This window comes from Phocoena phocoena, chromosome 10 (assembly GCF_963924675.1).
Source record: "Phocoena phocoena chromosome 10, mPhoPho1.1, whole genome shotgun sequence".
In the NCBI taxonomy this organism is placed as follows: Eukaryota; Metazoa; Chordata; class Mammalia; order Artiodactyla; family Phocoenidae; genus Phocoena; species Phocoena phocoena.
Window position 1 is genome coordinate 17,846,776 of NC_089228.1, and position 18,861 is coordinate 17,865,636.

General features: G+C 45.4%; 1 protein-coding gene across 1 annotated transcript in view; it reads right to left on the minus strand.

Annotated features, from left to right (window-relative positions):
• GXYLT2 (glucoside xylosyltransferase 2) overlaps positions 1-15,323 on the minus strand; it is an 80,027-nt gene extending 64,704 nt beyond the window's left edge. The window contains exon 1 of the mRNA XM_065885889.1: positions 15,049-15,323. Within this exon, the coding sequence (XP_065741961.1) occupies positions 15,049-15,323 (275 nt within the window). The remainder of the gene's footprint in view (positions 1-15,048) is intronic.
• Between the last annotated feature and the right edge of the window lie 3,538 nt (positions 15,324-18,861).

Sequence of the window (18,861 nt, forward strand, 5' to 3'; positions counted from 1 at the left end):
TTTCCAACTGTTCTCAGTTATATATATTAAAAAATCTTGCACTAAGCATGGGTGGGCCAATAGATTTCTTTCTTTCTTTGCATTATTTCCTTTCACTACATTCCCTGGAATGGATTTACTGGGTTAATAGCTATTATCCTAGCAAGAATGTAGTAATTTTGACAGTTTCTCGAATTTACTCAAGAGTTCTTGGAAAACACCAGACCGTAAGAAGCAAAAACAAAAAAAATGTAATACACGTTAGCCCAGCCACCTCTGAACTCCTTGTATGAGGTAACCGTGTAGCTGACTGCTGAAACAAGATGAAACACACTTGCGTATGGCATCAGTGCCTCCAAATTCCTTGTGTTCTGAAGCGGTGATGCTTAGGTTGCAGTTATCATTTAGACACTGCATCAAATAACACTGAGTCTCATAGTGAGAAGTTATTCCATTTTCAGTTCTTTTTCAACAATGGCAATAAGAAAGTCTCAGTTGGTGCTAATATGTCTTGAACACCTTTCTTTTTCTCTTTTTTAATATTTATTTATTTTGGGCTGTGCTGGCTCTTAGTTGCAGCACGCGGGATCTTTAGTTGTGGTGTGCAGACTCTTAGCTGTGGCATGTGGACTTCTTAGTTGTAGCATGCAGACTTCCTAGTTGCAGCATTCATGTGGTATCTAGTTCCCCAACCAGGGATCAAACCCAGGCCCCCTGCATTGGGAGCAGAGAGTCTTAACCACTGGACCACCAGGGAAGTCCCCTGAACACCTTTCTAATGTTGCCTAATCCTCCCTTTCAACTGAAAAGACAGCAGACTTTAGATACAGAACCTTCAGCAGGAGAATCAAGTTAGAAATGAACAACATTGTTTGGTTTTCTTAGTGTTTGATTTGACAATTACCTTCTGTTTATGTTTTTGCTGACAATTCATGGTGATGTTATAAAATTTCCTTTAAAAACAAATATACTCAGAATGTGGAGAAATTAGCACCCTCAAACATTGCTGGTGGGATTGCAAAATGGTGCAGCCACTTCAGAAAGCAGTTCTACAGTTCCTCAAAATTTTAAATATAGAACTACCATATGACCCAGCAATCCTATTTCTCGGTATCTACCCAAGAGAAATGAAAGCATATGTCCTCACAAAAACGTGTACATTTATAAATGTTCATAGGAGCATTACTCACAAGAGCCAAAAATTCCAACCCCAATGTCCATCAACTGATGAATAGATAAACAAAATGTGGTATGTCCATACAATGGAATATTATTTGGCAATAAAAAGGAATGAAGTACTGATGCATGTGACAACATGTATGAACCTTTAAAACCGTGAACTGTGGACCTCGTGAAAATATAAAAGACCGCATGTTTTATGACTCCATATGTATGAAAAGTCCAGGATAGAAAAATCCATAGAGACATAAGGCAAGTTAGTGGTTACCAGAGACTCACAGAAGGGGCAAATGGGGAGTGACTGCTTTTATGGGTATAGGGTTTCTTTTTTGGGTGATGAAACTGTTCTGAAATTGGATAGCAGGGATGGCTGCACAAGTCTGTGAGTAAACTAAAAACCTCCACAGTGTACACCTTTTAAGGGTATTTGAATTATATTGCAATAAAGCTGTTTATTAAATACATAAAGGCACACATTTATAACAGGGATAACTTTTAAAGTTAGCATATGGTAGTGTAGTCATGTTAAAAGAATCATGATACTGACGTGGGAACAACTGAGGCTTGTAAAACGCCGCCCCCATTGTCCTGGCTTAAGCCAGCCCTGTGATCCAATGAGCAATGATGCTCATAACACAGAAGGCTCAGAGCAGAAGCAGCCTCACCACCTCCGCGCTGCCCAAGACCAAGCGTCTCCTTAATTGCTTAAAAAGTCTCAAGCGTGTGACTTAATTAAACTTCAATTTCTGGAGTGTATAAATAATGAAATACGGCATTTGTGTGTCTGCTATTTACGTTGGAGCCTATTACTGCAAAACACACTGAATTATTAAAGCGAGTAATTGCTTCTACTCAGACCCTCTTTTCTGCCATCTGCTGCTACCTCTGTTTCCAGGGCTTCTCCTTAACTGACAGGCTAAATTAACTCAGGTAAAGCTGATGCTATGATACGGGCCGGCCGTGTGAGCTGGACGGAAAAAAAATCACAGTTCTTTCAAACACAGCCTGAAACATTTGGTGACTAGTTTTAACAGGGAAGGAAACACAGAAACATGAGGGTGGGGAAGGAAGCAGACACATTTTAAGAGGTTGAATATGCTCACCCTAGGGGAAGACTTGAATAGCAGAATGCCGCTCCCCTCTCCCCTAGTGGAATCTCTTACAAGACGAAGCCACGGCTATCTGAATGTAGAAGTTTGCAAATGGGGTCAGAGTGGCAGTTGAAGACGTGGAAATACCTTGATTCAGCCCCTAGTAGGAGTGTCTGGTGATGGGTGGTTATATCTGCCTTAAGTGCTGGCAGCCAGAGGCACTAGTGAAGCTCCTCACAAACCACAGGTCTGGGAACACACGAGACCCTTGACAAAAAATTTCCGCACCGAAGCTGTAAGTAGAGCCTTCACTTAGCAACCCAGACGTGACGCTCAGGACTGTGCTAACGGTTAAATCACTTTTAACGACCCATGGTTTGGAGTTAAATCAACTATCTTTAATCTTCCAAGACAGACAGAAAAGCCTGAAGTCCCAGCATTACATGAACAGTGTTGACACAGTGCCCAAAATATCTGCCATGAGGGGGAGGCTTGATAAAATCATTCGATAAGGGCATCCAATTACTAATAGTTTGTATTTAGTCTGGATCATGATATTTGAAACATGGCTGTGTTCCTAAACAAAGTCTAGGTCTAACGCACAGTAGGTGTTCAATGTCCAAAGCTGGTGACTTTGTGCGTCTCTAGGTGTGTGTGTCTGCTTTTAGCCATCATTGTACACATATACATGCTTTATGATTAGGAAGTAGCAGAGCAAGGATTCAAACTCAGGCAGCTGGACTTAAGAAGCCCTGCTTTTATTTATGACGCTGTATTTGGGGTCACACACAAGCGAGTCAGAAAAGGAGCCCCTCCAGGCAGATGAAGCCTTTATCTCTACTCAGAGCTCCTGACTCAATGATCCGAAGGTGGACTGGATTTCAGTCCTCACCCACAGCCCCGCCAGGTGTGACTCGCACGGCACACCTGCACCATCTCTACCTCCATAATCCATCCTCTCGCTCTTAGCTGAGGTCTAAGAGCACAACTGGGTTTATAATTCTTCTCCTTCCAAAACTCTAGGAGGCTGCCTGGACTGATTCTCATTTCATTCTTCCCCCCGTGATTGTTCCTGACACACAGGGGATTCTATTTCGCCATCTCCCTCTTCTTTTCAAATTAAGATGTTATTGAGATTTAAAAAATATGAACCAGCAGCACTGGTTTGAAATAAATGTCTGGTGACATACGAGGGAGAAGCATGAGGATTACATATTCTGAGAATGGGCATCTCTATCTCATTTCCTGAAAAAGAGCATAAGGGACTTACCAATTTTTTTTTTTTTCGGTACGCGGGCCTCTCACTGTTGCGACCTCTCCCATTGCCGGAGCACAGGCTCCGGACGCGCAGGTTCAGCGGCCATGGCTCACGGGCCCAGCCGCTCCGCGGCATGTGGGATCCTCCCGGACCGGGGCACGAACCCGCATCCCCTGCATCGGCAGGCGGACTCTCAACCACTGCGCCACCAGGGAAGCCCCGGGACTTACCAATTTAAGCAAAGGAAAAGTGGTCTCCCCAGCTAATTTCCATACTCTTATGCCTCAGGCCAATAGGGATTTAAAATTTTTATGATAATTAATATACTTTAAATTGTTTCATAAATATATAAGTAATGCATATACTTATCACAGAAAAAAGTGTAAAATACAGACAAGCGAAGGCAGGCGAGGGGTAACCAAACCAACTTCATAACCTCTGTTAACGTTTTGGTATACCATCTTCCAGAGTTATAACCACTATATGTAGGTGTGTGTATATAAATATGTAAATATGTAAAAACTTTTAAAGAATGGGATAATTTTTATAATCTGTTTTTTTCCCTTACAAATACGAACAATTTTCAAATTTAAAAAAAGAAAAGAGATTTTATCAAAGGGATCTTCTTCAAAGGGATTCTGGAAAGCCATCAAATACTTCACATTTCAAGATCTGTTCCCAAGTACAGTATGGTTGTAAGCAATATGGATCTAGATGCACACAGAGCTGGCTTCAAATTCTAGGTCTGCCACTTGGCTGTCCCATCTTGGGCACACACTTTAACTACTTCTCACCCTCAGTTTCCCCATCTGTAAAAAAAAAAGGGCTTGTTGATTCTAGTGGCTCTTTGCTTTTGGTTTTGGTGTTTCTTACTAGCGTCCATTTCCAGGTGTTTCTGGTAAGAGCACCTCAGTTTTCTTCGGGGGAAACCACTGTTCTCAGTTCATGGGGTTTGGACGCACTGAAGCATCCTCCCCCAGATGCAGACATCAGGGGTTGGTGTGCATGTGATCCAAGCCAGGGCGGTTAGAGGCAGCCCTGGGACTCTTGCTGGATGAAGTCTTTCCCTTCAAGGTTACTAAAGGAGGAGGACTTAAGCCAGACCCGTTGGAACTATCACATGGAAAAATCTGGCCACACAGAAGGAAGCAAAGTTAAAAGATGGAGGCAAAAGGTTAAAAGATGGTCACACATCCTGGACACACCCATGACTGAAGCTTTATCTCCTTTGCACATCACAGTTTTATGAGCTAGTAAATCCCCTTTTATGATTAAGTGATATGAGCTGATGAGCTGGGATTCCATCACTCCAAATGAAAAAGAATTTGACCTATCCCGTAATAGTACCCACCCCTTAGATTGCTACGAAGATTAAACGAAATAACGTGGTGAAGTGCTTCATATGGTACCTGACATGTTTTAAGTCAGCATTAAATATTACTTGTTATCATCATTATTATTAAATATTAACTTAGATGCATCAGAAGCCTTCATTTTTCTCCAAATATTTTATGTCCATGCCCAAAATGGGCGAGGCAGAGCAGCAAAAAATTTATTTTAAGTGTCAATACCCTAAATTACTACAAACGAGGTTTGAAGTGTTTGTGCATTTTTAAAAGTTCTCAGACATTAACACCGACATCCATTAACCCATTCCTCCTGAGGGATGAAATTTGATACTTGAACACTAAGGCTTGTTACTTTGGAACCAGTGGTCAGACAACCCGGCTCCTTTTAATTCCCACAAAACTGGGATGAGGAAAAAGCAGAGCAAGGGTTCAAGCCCAAGCAGAGACACAGGCCCCTGAAGAGCACTGTCTGTGAACAAAATTCTGCGTTTTGGTGCCTGAGGACACCTCCTAATTCCTGAAAACTCTTCACTTACCCTCTGCTTTTCTGAGCTCGGAAACAATAGTTCTCTGCCCTTGAGTGGAAATCAAAGCTACAGACAGCCTGACTTCCAGGTCTCAAAGTCTCCAGAACAATCGCCCAACCCAACCAGAGGCAGTGAAAAGGGTCCTGTCCCATCTATTCCCGGAGCTTTCACTAAGGACCAGGACACTGGGGTTAGGGTAGCATTCGTTATATGTGGAAGCTGTCTTCATTTTCTCAAGACACAACCCAGGGAAAAGCCTGCCTAAATCCTTAGCTCTGGCTAACATTTGCTGAGACCTTCTCGTGTTGCAGGTACCGTGCCAGCCTTTGACTCACATCGTTTCATTTCCTCGTTGAACTTAGAAGAAAGCCTAGATTGGCCGAGGAGCACTGACTCATTCAAAGCCACACAGCCAGTCAGCTGGATCTAGTTAGGATTCAGTTTCTAAATAATAAAGCAACCATGGACACTAACGGTACTCAGAGCAGCACGTCACTTGCTGAGTGATTGCCATGAGCTGGCCCTGTGCTTGGTGTTTTATGTGCATTATTACAATTTTAGCTCTTTGGACCTCAGTTTCCTCTTGTATAAAAGGAAATCACGCTTCAGATTATGTGTTCTCTATTGCCTCCTATTTATGGAAAGCTTGGACTCTAAATTGTACCGTGATGAATTTTTACCAGAAGATGACAGTCTTCTGTGTTGCTAAAAGAGGTCGGGGGGAGGGGCATCCAAACATCACCCTCAAACACACCACAGTTGCTCTTGGCTGCCAAAAAAATCACGGACTCCCAATAAAGGCATGAAGTCAAGAAACTCCTCTTTCCAGGGGGCAGTTTTCGAAATTTCGTCGTATGAGATAAATCAAGCTCTGGGGAAGATCTGGAGGGGAACATACAATGAATTCTGTCTTCAACTGAAGCCTCTTCTTTTCTTTTTTTTTTTTTAAATATTTTAAATGGTGGCAAGATAGATATAACATAAAACTTTACCTCTTGTTTTCTTACAGTAAATTATAACATGAAGAGAAGTACTTCCAAAGGAAACAAATCTGTTCTCAAATTTTCTTCCAATGACTCTCACCTATGGAGTTTCTAGGGAGATGTGTCAATATGGCCACCATTTACGGAATTTTCCAAAGGTGCTAAAAACAGGTGCTACATATCCACATCAGTCAGGACGTTATGGTGGTGAGTGACAGAAACTCAATTCATAGAAGCTAGGACAGGGACGGGACAGTGGCAAAGGGCAGAAGCTGCCCTTGGGAACAACGTCAGAACCCACCCCCACCCCGGTTGCTGGATGTTGCTTCTCAGACCTCCAGGTCATCTTGGGTCCATGAACTCTCCATGCAGACCAGCTTTCTCCACCTGGCAGAGACACAGCTGCAGCCACTAGAAACAGTTTTCCCTTATGCTGTCTCTGACCCCAATTTTTTAAATCCCTAAAAAAGAGGCTCTAATTTGGCTTAGGAACCTATCCCGGAATCACCTGCCACCTGGGACAAGGTCAGGTGCACAGAATGGCCGCTCCAGGGTGTGACGGACCTTCATTTCCTGTGTGCCCCCTACAGCCATTCCCCTCTCTCTCCATCAACAGCACTGAGGTTTTGATTCAAAGAACCATCTGGTTCTGTTAAGAGGATTCTGGATGCAAATAACAGAAACCTCAACTCCAGCGTGGAAGAGAAGGGACCTAGATCGGGCAGGCCTCTGGATCTGTGGATTCCAGGGCTCAGTACTATCCTCAGGGACCCATAGTCTCCTTCTTTCTCTACTCTACTGCCCAGAGTGATGACTTCAGCCAAAGCTGGTTTTCTAAGGATCGTGGTGACAACTGGGACTATTTATTTCCTTGTTCATATCTAGAAGATAAAGTCTTTTGTCCAATAATGTAAAATAAGTCCTTCTCTTCTTATTCTCTTCCCCCCTTTTTTTTTTTTTTTTGTGGTACGCGGGCCTCTTACTGTTGTGGCCTCTCCCGTTGCGGAGCACAGGCTCCGGATGCGCAGGCTCAGCGGCCATGGCTCACGGGCCCAGCCGCTCCGCGGCACGTGGGATCTTCCCGGACCGGGGCACGAACCCGTGTCCCCTGCATCGGCAGGCGGACTCTCAACCACTGCGCCACCAGGGAAGCCCCCGTTCCCTTCTTACGCAGGAGCTGACTGGGCCAGCTTGGGTCATGTAACACCTGTACACCAGTAACTATTGCCAGAGAAATGAAATTATGTCTTAGCCCTGGATATATAAAGTTTACACTACAACAGGGATGGGACTGTCATAGCAGGCTTAGACCATTGCCTGGAGGTACAGTTCACTGTCAAATTGGGGGTGGGGTCGGAGAATGGAGGTCAGGAGCCAAAGACAAGTCTATTACATCACCCTCACCCCAGTGGTTTAGGTGGTCTTGGCTTCATCCCTAACTCAGCGGGTGGCCCTTGCCTGGTTTACTTCAATTAGCTAATCCCATTCCACCCCTCCACTCCTTCCCATTTCCTCATCCACACTGTAGGCATTTAAACCAACCAAAGCCAATGAGATGGGAGAAAACTTTCGCTGGTGCTCCTAGGAAATAAAAACACTCCCTCATCCAGAGAAGCAAGATGAGCCTGGAGCATCTTGTAGCGCCCGAGAGTAAGAAAGTGCTCAGAAAGGCAAAACTGAAAACAGAAAGCCGAAACACAGTGATGGGGGTCTACCAGAGGAGCAGAGCAGCCAAGTGAAAGAGCTACTAATCACCAGACGGAAACAATTTCAGCCACAAAATAAAGTCATACTGGACTGTAACTCAAAGCACAAAATCAATATCTACCAGTCCATCCTGATTTATGACTGAATAACACAGGGGGGAGAACAAACACAACATCTCCCGCACAAAAGAATTCCATATCATTTATATAGAGATACTCCGCCCTCAAGGAGGGGGAACACAACTCCGCACTCCTTAGGTGGGAGTTGTGCACAGTGACTTCCTTCTAAAGAGTAGAGTATAGTGAGGGGGGAAAGAGTAAGTCTAGAGTGGAGAAAGCTGACAAACACTAGCTCAGCCAGTGGCCAAGGTCAACGTTAAATCATGTCGGTAGTATACGCACTTGATAGGACGTGATGAAAACGGCACTTTACCTCTACGGTCTTCCTCCAGATAACCCATAACCCCAGTTATCACCATGAGTAAAACACCAGACACATTCCAACAGCGGAGTATCTTATATCTGACCAGTGCTCTCCAAAACTCGCAAGGTCATCAAAAACAAGGAAGACTTCCCTGGTGGCGCAGTGGTTGAGAGTCCGCCTGCCGATGCAGGGGACACGGGTTCGTGCCCCGGTCCGGGAAGATCCCACATGCCGCGGAGCGGCTGGGCCCGTGAGCCATGGCCACTGAGCCTGCGCGTCCGGAGCCTGTGCTCTGCAATGGGAGAGGCCATAACAGTGAGAGGCCCGCGAACCGCAAAAAAAAAAAAAAAAAAAAAAAAAAAAAAAAAAAAGGGAGGTCTGAGAAACTGTCACAGCCAAGGGGAGCTTAAAGAGACATGACAGGGCTTCCCTGGTGGCGCAGTGGTTGAGAGTCCGCCTGCCGATGCAGGGGACACGGGTTCGTGCCCCGGTCCGGGAGGATCCCACATGCCGCGGAGCGGCTGGGCCCGTGAGCCATGGCCGCTGAGCCTGCGCGTCCGGAGCCTGTGTTCCGCAACGGGAGAGGCCACAACAGTGAGAGGCCTGCATACTGCAAAAAAAAAAAAAAAAAAAAAAAAAAGAGACATGACAACTAAATGTACTGTGGTGTCATGGATAGAATCCTGGAACAGAAAAAGAGCACTAAGTAAAAACTAAGGAAATCTAAATACATTAAACATTAGTAATAATGTATCACTATCACTTGATAAATGATAACAAATGTATTGTACCAGTGTAAGATTTTAATCAGAGAGGAAATTGGATACAGGCTATATGGTAACTCTCTGTACTACATACTCCCCAATTTTTCCACAAATTTGTTGTAAAAAATAAAACCTCTTAAAAAGAAAAACATTCCCTCTCTTAGAAGGATGTTACTATTAGAGATACTTACTATTTTCCTAAAGGGTGTAAGATTGTTTTGAATATTATTAGGTAACATGTAACTTAATAATATAAGTAAAGTCTTAGTATCAATATAGTGCTGGCACAAGGGGGGGTTGCTGCATTTACTCATTCATTAGCTCACTTGACAAATATTTATTGAGTACCTACTGTGAAATCATCTCTGTTCTAGGTGCCAGTGGTACATTGGTTAATAAGACATGAAGTGTGCATGAAGAGGGGAGGAGCAAACAAAGTAGGATTTTCATACAATGATGAGTGCTGTTTTAAAAAAATACGAAATAAGAGTAAGGAGGCCGAAGATGATGGGCAGGGTCCTTTTTTCTAGGGCAGCTGGGAAGACCCCGCTGAGGACAGAATCTGAAAGCAGAGCTGAAAGAAATGAGGGAGCTAGCCACACAAGGATGTGAGCAAAGAACATTCCACCACAGGAAAAAGTAAACAGTGCTGGGGTAGGAATGAGTGCATTTGAAGGCCAGTGTGGCTGAAGCAGAGTGAGTGAAGTGGGGAAGGGCAGGACATGAGATCAGAGAGCTAAATGGGCTGAAATCAAACAAGGGTTCAAAGGCCACACTAAGAAATAGAATTTTACTCTGTATGATGGGAAATTAGGCACTGGAACCAGCAAAGTGACCCAGTTACGTATTTAAGATTATTCCAGCAGCTGTATGGAAAATGGACTGTAGAGGGCGCTAGAGTGGAAACCCCAAGCCTGAGAGAAGCTACTGTAGTCCATGTGTCAAACTATGGTGTTTAGCTCAGTGGTAGCATGGAAGTGGTAGATATAGTGGGATTGGGGTTATATTTGGGGATAAAACCAAGAGGGCTTATTAACTGAATACACAGAGAGCGTGAAAGAGGGGTCTCACGGACCAATCAACAAAAATGAATTGGACAAGAATCAGGACTCACAGTGACAAAATATCATAGATGGTCCCCAAGATCTAGAGATCTGTAATGTGTTCTGGGGCGACCAGCTAATTATAGGATGGCCACAGACTTGGCATTCTGCTGTATAACATCATCCCTCTTTAGTGAGACATTTATTCAGGCTTGAACCCTCTAAGAAGACTTATCTCAGAGACCAAAGAGAACTGCAGGAAGAGCTGTCTCTTGATGAGCAAATACGCACGCTTCCTCTCGGGGCAGCTCCAGAGGCTGCCAAGTGTGTAATGTGTTTCTGTATTGTCTCCCCTCCCCCCTCCCCCAAATTCTGGGAGGGAAGCAACTCCATTCACCATCGCACACTGAGTACCTGCCCCAGGATACATGTGCAATAAACATTTGCTGAATGACTGTGGAATAAAATGACAGAGGCAGCCTAAGTCTCCCTTAGAAGTCATATTTTAAGAGAAAACAGCAATAGCCAGGCTAACACACAGACAAAGAATAAAGTTCAGGAGGGGGTTGAGGCTGACTAATCACTTGGAGCTCTAGGCTACAGCCAGTAAATGAGAAACAGTGATTTTGCAAGAGATGGCACAAAGGGCTAAGCAACAGTCATTGATGGGATTTTGCAGCTGAACTTGTTGATCTCATCACAGGACCATCAAATGTCAGAGCTGGAAGAGATCTTAGAAAACTTGTAGATCGACCCACATGTTTACAGATAAGCAAATTAGGGTGAAATGGCTCAGGACTAGAACCCAATCCTCTGGACTCCAGATGCCAAATTCTTTTTCCTATCACACAGATGGGCAGTTATATTGAACTTCCTCTTCCGTATGTAGGCTCAAAGAGGAGTTTTCAGAACAAGCTGGAGAGACAGTCTTCTGAAATCCGAAGTCTATACTAATATAAAATTCTCATTTTAGAATTCAGTTCCATGAAGAATAAATAATCCCTCTTGATAAACTTTTCCCCTTATCATTCAAAGAAAATAAGGCAGCCCATCATGGTTCCCTTTTTGACACGGCTGCCAGGAAGGTTAGAGCTAAATTTTTCTTTTTCTAATAAATTTATTTATTTATTTAATTTTTGGCTGCATTGGGTCTTTGCTGCTGCACGTGGGCTTTCTCTAGTTGCAGTGAGCGGGGGCGACTCTTTGTTGCGGGGCGCAGGCTTCTCATTGTGGTGGCTTCTCTTGTTGCAGAGCACAGGCTCTAGGCGCGCGGGCTTCAGTAGTTGTGGCTCGCGGGCTCTAGAGCGCAGGCTCAGTAGTTGTGGCGCACGGGCTTAGTTGCTCCGGGGGCATGTGGGATCTTCCCGGACCAGGGCTCGAACCCGTGTCCCCTGCATTGGCAGGCGGATTCTTAACCACTGCGCCACCAGGGAAGCCCCGTTATAGCTAAATTGAACACTTAATCCTCATAACAACAGTGGCCTCAGTGGTTAAGAATATGCCTGCCAATGCAGGGGACATGGGTTCAAGCCCTGGGCCGGGAAGGTCCCACAGGCCCCGGAGCAACTAAGCCCGTGCGCCACAACTACTGAGTCTGCGCTCTAGAGCCCGCGAGCCACAACTACTGAAGCCCGCGCGCCTAGACCCTGTGCTCCGCAACTAGAGAAGCCACCGCAATGAGAAGCCCGCACACTTCAACAAAGAGCAGCCCCTGCTCACCGCAAGCAGAGAAAGCCCGCATGCAGCAACGAAGACCCAACGCAGCAAAAATTAAAAATAAATAGAATTCAGATTTGGAAAAATTAGTAATTAAAAACAAAAACAGTGGCCTTAGTTTTTGTCACAAAGTACTTCTTTCCCACTCCTCTTTATGACTTTTCATGTTTCATAAGTATTTCAATGGCCTTATTGTATATGTCTCTGTTACTGTTAGACGTCTCAAATTTGTTTTGGAAGTCAGCCAGGTCTAAATCACCAAAAAAAAAAACAAAATAGAAGGAAGATTTCATTTCTCTTGTGCACTGGAACGGCTACTTATAGTGTGGTGTACGTTTTCAGATCCCACCCTTGACCTAAAACGCAGACATTACCTCCTGGCTTTATATTTATAGAAAGGAGAGCCCTCCACACTACAGACTGCATACAAATGACTAGTTATAAAATTGTAGGGTCTGCCTGCTAACTAGGCAAGTCCCTGGAAACTTCTCCGAAATGAAAACAAGATGTGGAAGGAGAGTGCCATGCTTGCTGTGCTGACGTGGCAGGACTTCACTTACACCAGGACCCCGGGGGGAGCAGTGCAGCCTGGACTGAGGATGGTCAGCAGGTGGTGGACTGGGTCCCACCCAGCTCCACGCTTGCTGCCGACTACTCCCCAGGCTCGAGATACAAGATCACCGTAGCCTTCGTCTCTTCTGGATTCTAGCCATGTAAAGAGATTAAAGCGCTCATTTTCTGAAAACATGAGGCTTTCTTTTCCCTCCCTAAAATGAAATTCCTCCTAAACCACAAAAATTTAACCCAGGCAGGATTAGGAAAGCAACAAAGGCGTCCATGCAGAGATCTTTCCTCCTGCTCCCTCAGTGCTCTGTCGCTGTTTCTGTCCAGGTAGCAAAAGAAACGTTAATAAGTCCCTGAAAATGTCAACATTGCCAGAGGATGCTAGACTTTCATGTTTATGCATTCGAGCCTGAGACTTCCTGTGGCTTTTTTTTGTTTTTTCCTCTTTCCTGAGTTTGAAAATTTTGTTCTTTATTCTTATGGTGTTGCCCATGATTTCCATGATGATCTAAGAGATACGTTTAGAAGAAAAATGGCTTCAGGAGACACGGTTGCTCATGGAAATAGTCCTTCCCGAAAACAACCATTTGGATTCTGTTCATGATCTCTTCCGAGTCAGAGCCAATTTGCTCAGACAGAGACAAGAAAATGCTGCCCCAATGTTCCCAACACCTTGAAGGATGAAGACAGTTCCAAAAATCTATGATGTTTCTTCAGAAAAATTTCAGGAAAATTATGAATGCAGGCAAGCCTACTGTATGACACCTGCATTAGTACGAAAGGGCTCAACCTGTACCAAGACTGCTGGGATCTGTATCCTCATCGTGGAACCTTGGACAAATTGCTAAACCTTGTGTAATATTTTCCTCATCTGTAAAATGGAGATAATATTAGTGCTTACTTCACAGAGCAGTCTCTCAAAGTTTGGTGTGCATCAGAAACAAGAGGAGGGCTTGTTAAAACACACACTAGTGAACTCAACCTCTTGATTTTTGATTTCGTGAGCCTGGGTGGAGGAGGGGAGCGGTGAGACTCAGCATTTCCAACAAAGCCCCAGGTAACTCTGGTGCTGCTGGTTCAAAGAGAACTCCAAAAGAACCACTATCTAGGGTTATGGTGCAGATGGCGTAGTTAATGAACGTAACCTAAGTGTTAATGAGGACTATTTTAATGTACTGTGGTTAACACTATGCCTTGTAAAAAGTTAGCTGTGATAAATGGTGTCCATTCTAATTATCTTCCAACTTGTCCCATCAACTTACAAATCACAGCAACTTTGTAGCTAAACCGTAATAGAATCCATTACAAGAAACCTCAGTACATAAGAGGGAAAACCCTATTAACTTCCTAACAGAAATATCCTTATTTTAAAGAGTGAATACATTCATAAGAGATTGTAAATGGTTCTAAATAGACTTAAAAGCAATTCTATACATCACTGGGGGTTTTTCCCCTAAAACTTGTCCATACCCATCTGTACATTTCTTACCAGGCAGAAGAGAAACAAAAGCTGACACAGCTACTTACTAGGTTTCCTGACTTTTCTCTCACTTACAGTAAAAACGCCAAACCAAATTTAGTCATTACGGTGAAAAAGAAGTCTTCCACTCGTTTCAAGTAATTAAGGAGCCCAGCAAATGTGGACGTTGCAACTGGCAGTTAGAAACATCAACAGTCTCCAAATGGTAGAGGAAACAGAGGGCTACAAGACAAGGGGATTTTTAAAAAGCTCTCCACAACAAAGGAAATGAACGCAAATCCCTAACCTGCGGGTGTTCCAGCAAACCTAAGGCCAAAGATGAAAAGCTGTGGCGGGTTAAGCTCTGTGCAGATAAAGAGGATATCAAACAGAATGTCGAAGGCTAAGATGTTTTCCTTGCAGGGCTCTGACCACACATGAGTCTGAAAAAGAAGGAGGAACAGGGAAAGCCCCACGCTTCCAAGGAGAACACTTCTTAGTACACTCTGGTCGAGAGCCTCTTCTGTTCTAAGCACAGGGGGAGATTCGCGGTTCAGTGAGAGGCAGCCAGTACTTAGTAAACATCTAACTTTTCCAACTCAATCAGATCTAAGTTTTTGGTAGATATTCTCCAGTGAAACATGAGAGTTAGATAAAGCATTCTTAAATCGTGATGGCTATTGAGAAATTCGACAAAGGGCGCATGTTTGCAAGAACGCAAAAAAAAAAAAAAAAAGCCTTTGCCCTGACAGTTAAAAATGTACCATGCAGACCACTTTCCGTGACACTTCTCTTTTCAAAAGGTACGTGATGACCAGCACTGCGCTGTTAACAGGACTCCACGAAGACGGTTTTTCATTTCTAGCGGGGAAAGAAAGAAAAGTGGGCAGCCCGTGGGTGAACTTGGAGTTTGTCCCTCCAGCCCACAGCCTCCCATGGACCGGACACGGGTGGAAGGAGGGAGACACGGGTCCGCGGATGGGATTCTGGGGCTGCCACGACTCACCTCACCAACTTCTTCAGGCTCTCGGCGCCCCGACGGCTGGCTCGGGGGCGCGGACGCGGAGGCCGGCGCCGGCGAGCGCTCTGGACCGCCCCCGGGAGGGCACCCGGGCCCGGGAGGCGCACGGGGGCCGGCGCGGGGCGGCGCGGCGTGGCGGACGCGGGGCGAGCGAGCGGCGCGGGGGGCGCGGCGCGGCGGGCGCGCAGGGACAGCCCCGCGAGCAGGAGCGCGGCCAGCGCGAGCAGGAGCAGCGCCGCCGCCTTGTTGCGGAGCTTCATGGTGCGGCGCGGCGGCGGCGGCGGCGGCGGCCCCTGGGCGGCGCGGCCCCTCTGCGCATCGCGGCGCGCCGGGCGGCGGCGGCGGCGGCGGCGGCGGCGGCGGCGGTAGCGGCGGCGGGGCGAGGGCAGCGGCGCGCCACGGCCGCCTCCTCAGCCCGCCAGCCGGGGACTGGGGTCCGGGCGGCCGACGGGCGAGCGGACGCGCGACGGAGGAGGAAGAAGGGGAAGGAGGGGGAGGCGTGAGCCGGCCCGAGGAGGGACAGCCCGCGCCTACCGTACTGTGTGGAGTAGCCGCCCGTTCGTCCGCCCACCCGCCAGACGCCGGGCGCTCCGTCTTCAGGTAGGGCAGCCTAAAAACCTCTCACCTCCTCATTCATCCACTCATTCATTCATTCGTTCATTCATTCGTTGTCTCCCATTCCGTTCCATTCCCTCGTTTACTTCCTCAGTTACGTCACTCATTCACTTACTCTCCCATTCCATCTTCTCTTCATCGGATTCTCTCTTATTCCATGCATTTGCCCCATCATTTATTTTTACCCATCTATCCACGCACTCGTGCACCTACCCATACATCCAATCAGGCAGGGACGTCTCTGTCCTGTTTTCCCAATGCAGGGCCTGGCACTCGGTGGGTACCTGTAGGATAACCATTCCAGATCCACGTTGTCTAAACAAGTTACAGAGTGAATTCTAGAGTCTGGGTTTGAAATCTGACTCTGCCGCTCATGATCTAGGCTAGGTGATCATGAGCACGTGGCACACTTTCTTGAGCCTTAATTTCCTTACATGCAAACTGGGATTGTATTGCTGCTGTCCGCAGAGCCATTGTGTGGACATTACATTAGACAAAGCATCCGAAGAAACTCGCACAGTGCCTGGCTCACAATTGGTGCCCAATAAAACTCTGTGATAATTAGTACAATAAAACAGAGCTTGTCATATATACATAAAAGCACATTTTTTCTTTCTGACATAGATTTGATATAGAGTAATATTCACAAGCCAGTGTAGAAATGAATGTTTCTGAGACTTTAACAGCCGCAATGACCAGATGAAGTTTCCAGAGTTTCCCAGCTCTTCTTCCAAGGCATCCCCGACCATCAATGTGAAGCATGAGGACACCTCCTCTTATTATTCACCATGAACTGACAGCCAGCGTTCTATTAACTCTCTTTTCTGCTTGGCCACGTGACAAGGAACAGCAGTTCTGACAACGTCTCTGAGATTCTACAAGATTCCATGTTGCCTTATAAATCGTCTAAAATTCAGTTATATTCCGAATGGTTCTCATATTAGCATTACATTTTAATTCTTTGAGATCCCATTGTATTTAAAGTTCTAGGAATGAGAATATTTAAACACCTGGAACCTCTGGCCAAGTAGGCACCTAAGAGATGGCAGGATGCAGGCTCAAGGTGTGCACAGCAGATGTTGCAGGTGAATGAGCACAAAAAAATCCATCGATTTCCACTGAGGGTTAGGTATCGTCCCGCTAGGATGCACTTGGGATGGGGGGAAGGATGTTTTGGGTCGTCACAATAACTGGCAAGTTCTACTGGCACATACTGGACCTCCCACAATGCTCAGGACACTCCAGCAGCACAAAGAATTGTCCTGGGCCAACTGCCAACACGGGGGCACTGTGGAGAAACACTGCGATAGGCTAAAGCCTGGTGTTCAGGCCTTCCAAGTTTAGAAATGGCCACTATTATGTTAGTATGTGGCCCAGTGAAGCAAGAATTCCCAAACTCTGTCTTGCCACTTCCTCTCTTCCTCAAGGAGACACATGCAATAAGAATAAAATAAGGCAAAGTAACACTTGGCTAATAGCTAAGGTTTTGGCCTCAGACACCAAAGTAGAACTTGGAACAACTAGGTTTGACCAAACAGAGGACTCTGTTTTCTTTTACCTTGCTGAAACAAAGGAAAGGCCTGATTTATCTCCTTCCCCTGCGTCCAAATTCATGTTTGGGTTACCATTCTGATATCTAACATCATGCAACAAAGATTCCAGATACCAAATCTATGACTCATCCCATTTGTCACTTGGATGTCGAATATACCAAATGCTTGTGTATTTGTTCCCCTACCCCAGAAATCTGTTTCTCCCCTTGTCTAGATACTCAGTTGCTCAAGCCAGAAATTAGGTGGGAGCCATCCTTGGTTTCTCTGTTTCCTCTCACCTCCTGTATTAGTTATCTGTTGTTGCCTAACAAACTACCCCAAGTGTGGTGGCTTAACATAATACACATACCACCTCATGCTTTCTGTGGGTCAAGAATCCAGCACAGTTTGGCTGGGTCCTCTGCTTCACAGGCTCTCAAAAGGCTGTAATCAAAGTGTTGGCCTGGGGGTGGTGGTCTCATCTGAAAGCTCAACTGGAGAAGGATCTGCTCCCAAGCTCACTCACATGGTCGTCGGAAGGGTTTCAGTTCATTGGATTGAGGGTTTCTGGTCCTTGCTGGCTCTTGGTCAGAGGCTGCCCTCAGTACCTTGCCAGGTGGCTCTCTCTATCAGAATAAGTACATCAGAAAAGCCAGAGAGAGAATGCCATCAAGACAGAGGTAACAGTTTTTTATTATCTATTTTTGGAAGTGACATCCCATCGCTATGCCATCTTCTCCTGGTTGGAAGCAAGGCATTAAATTCCTTCTGCACTCAGGTGGAGAGGATTACACAAGGGCCTGAACACCAGGATTACTGGGAGCTGTTTTAGAAGGCTGCTTCCCTCACCGCCCATACCCAAAGAGTCAGCAAGTTCTGTCGACTCCGCCTCCAAGACATAATCGGCATCTCTCCACTTCTCTCCTGAATTGTCAGTAGTGTTTGCTCGACAAGATCAAACCTTGCCCAATTCCTAATGGCCTTGTTCCCATAGTATTTCACATAAGTTATTCCCACTCCATCCCCCATGACTCTGAATTATATGAAGTGGCTCTTCTATGGCCTAGAAACTTTCTAATTGATCTCCTTGCTTTTTCCCATGGCTTCTTCCAATCCTTAAACCAGAATAATCTTTTAAAAACATAAACTATTTCTCCTTTGCTTACAACTCTTCAGGGATGGTAACAGATTTTTAGATCTAATACCCAAGGCACAATCCATGAAAGAAATGATTGATAAGCTGGATTTTATTATAATTTAAAACTTCTGTTCTGTGAAAGACAAAAGTCAAGAGATTCAGAAGACAAGCTACAGACTGGAAGAAAATATTTGCAAAAGACACATCTGACAAAAGACTGTTATGCAAAACATGCAAAGAAATCTTAAAACTTAACAATAAGAAAACAAACAACCTGATTTAAAAATGGGCCAAAGACCTTAATAGATGCTTCACCACAGGTGATATGCAGATGGCCAGTAAGTGAATGAAAAGATGCGCCACGTTCTGTCACCAGGGTGGTCCAGTGGCTAACGCTCTGCGCTCCCAATGCAGGGGCCCCGGGTTCGATCCCTGGTCAGGGTACTAGATCCCACATCCCACAACTAAGAGTTTGCATGCTGCAACGAAAAAAAGATCTTGCATGCCACAGCT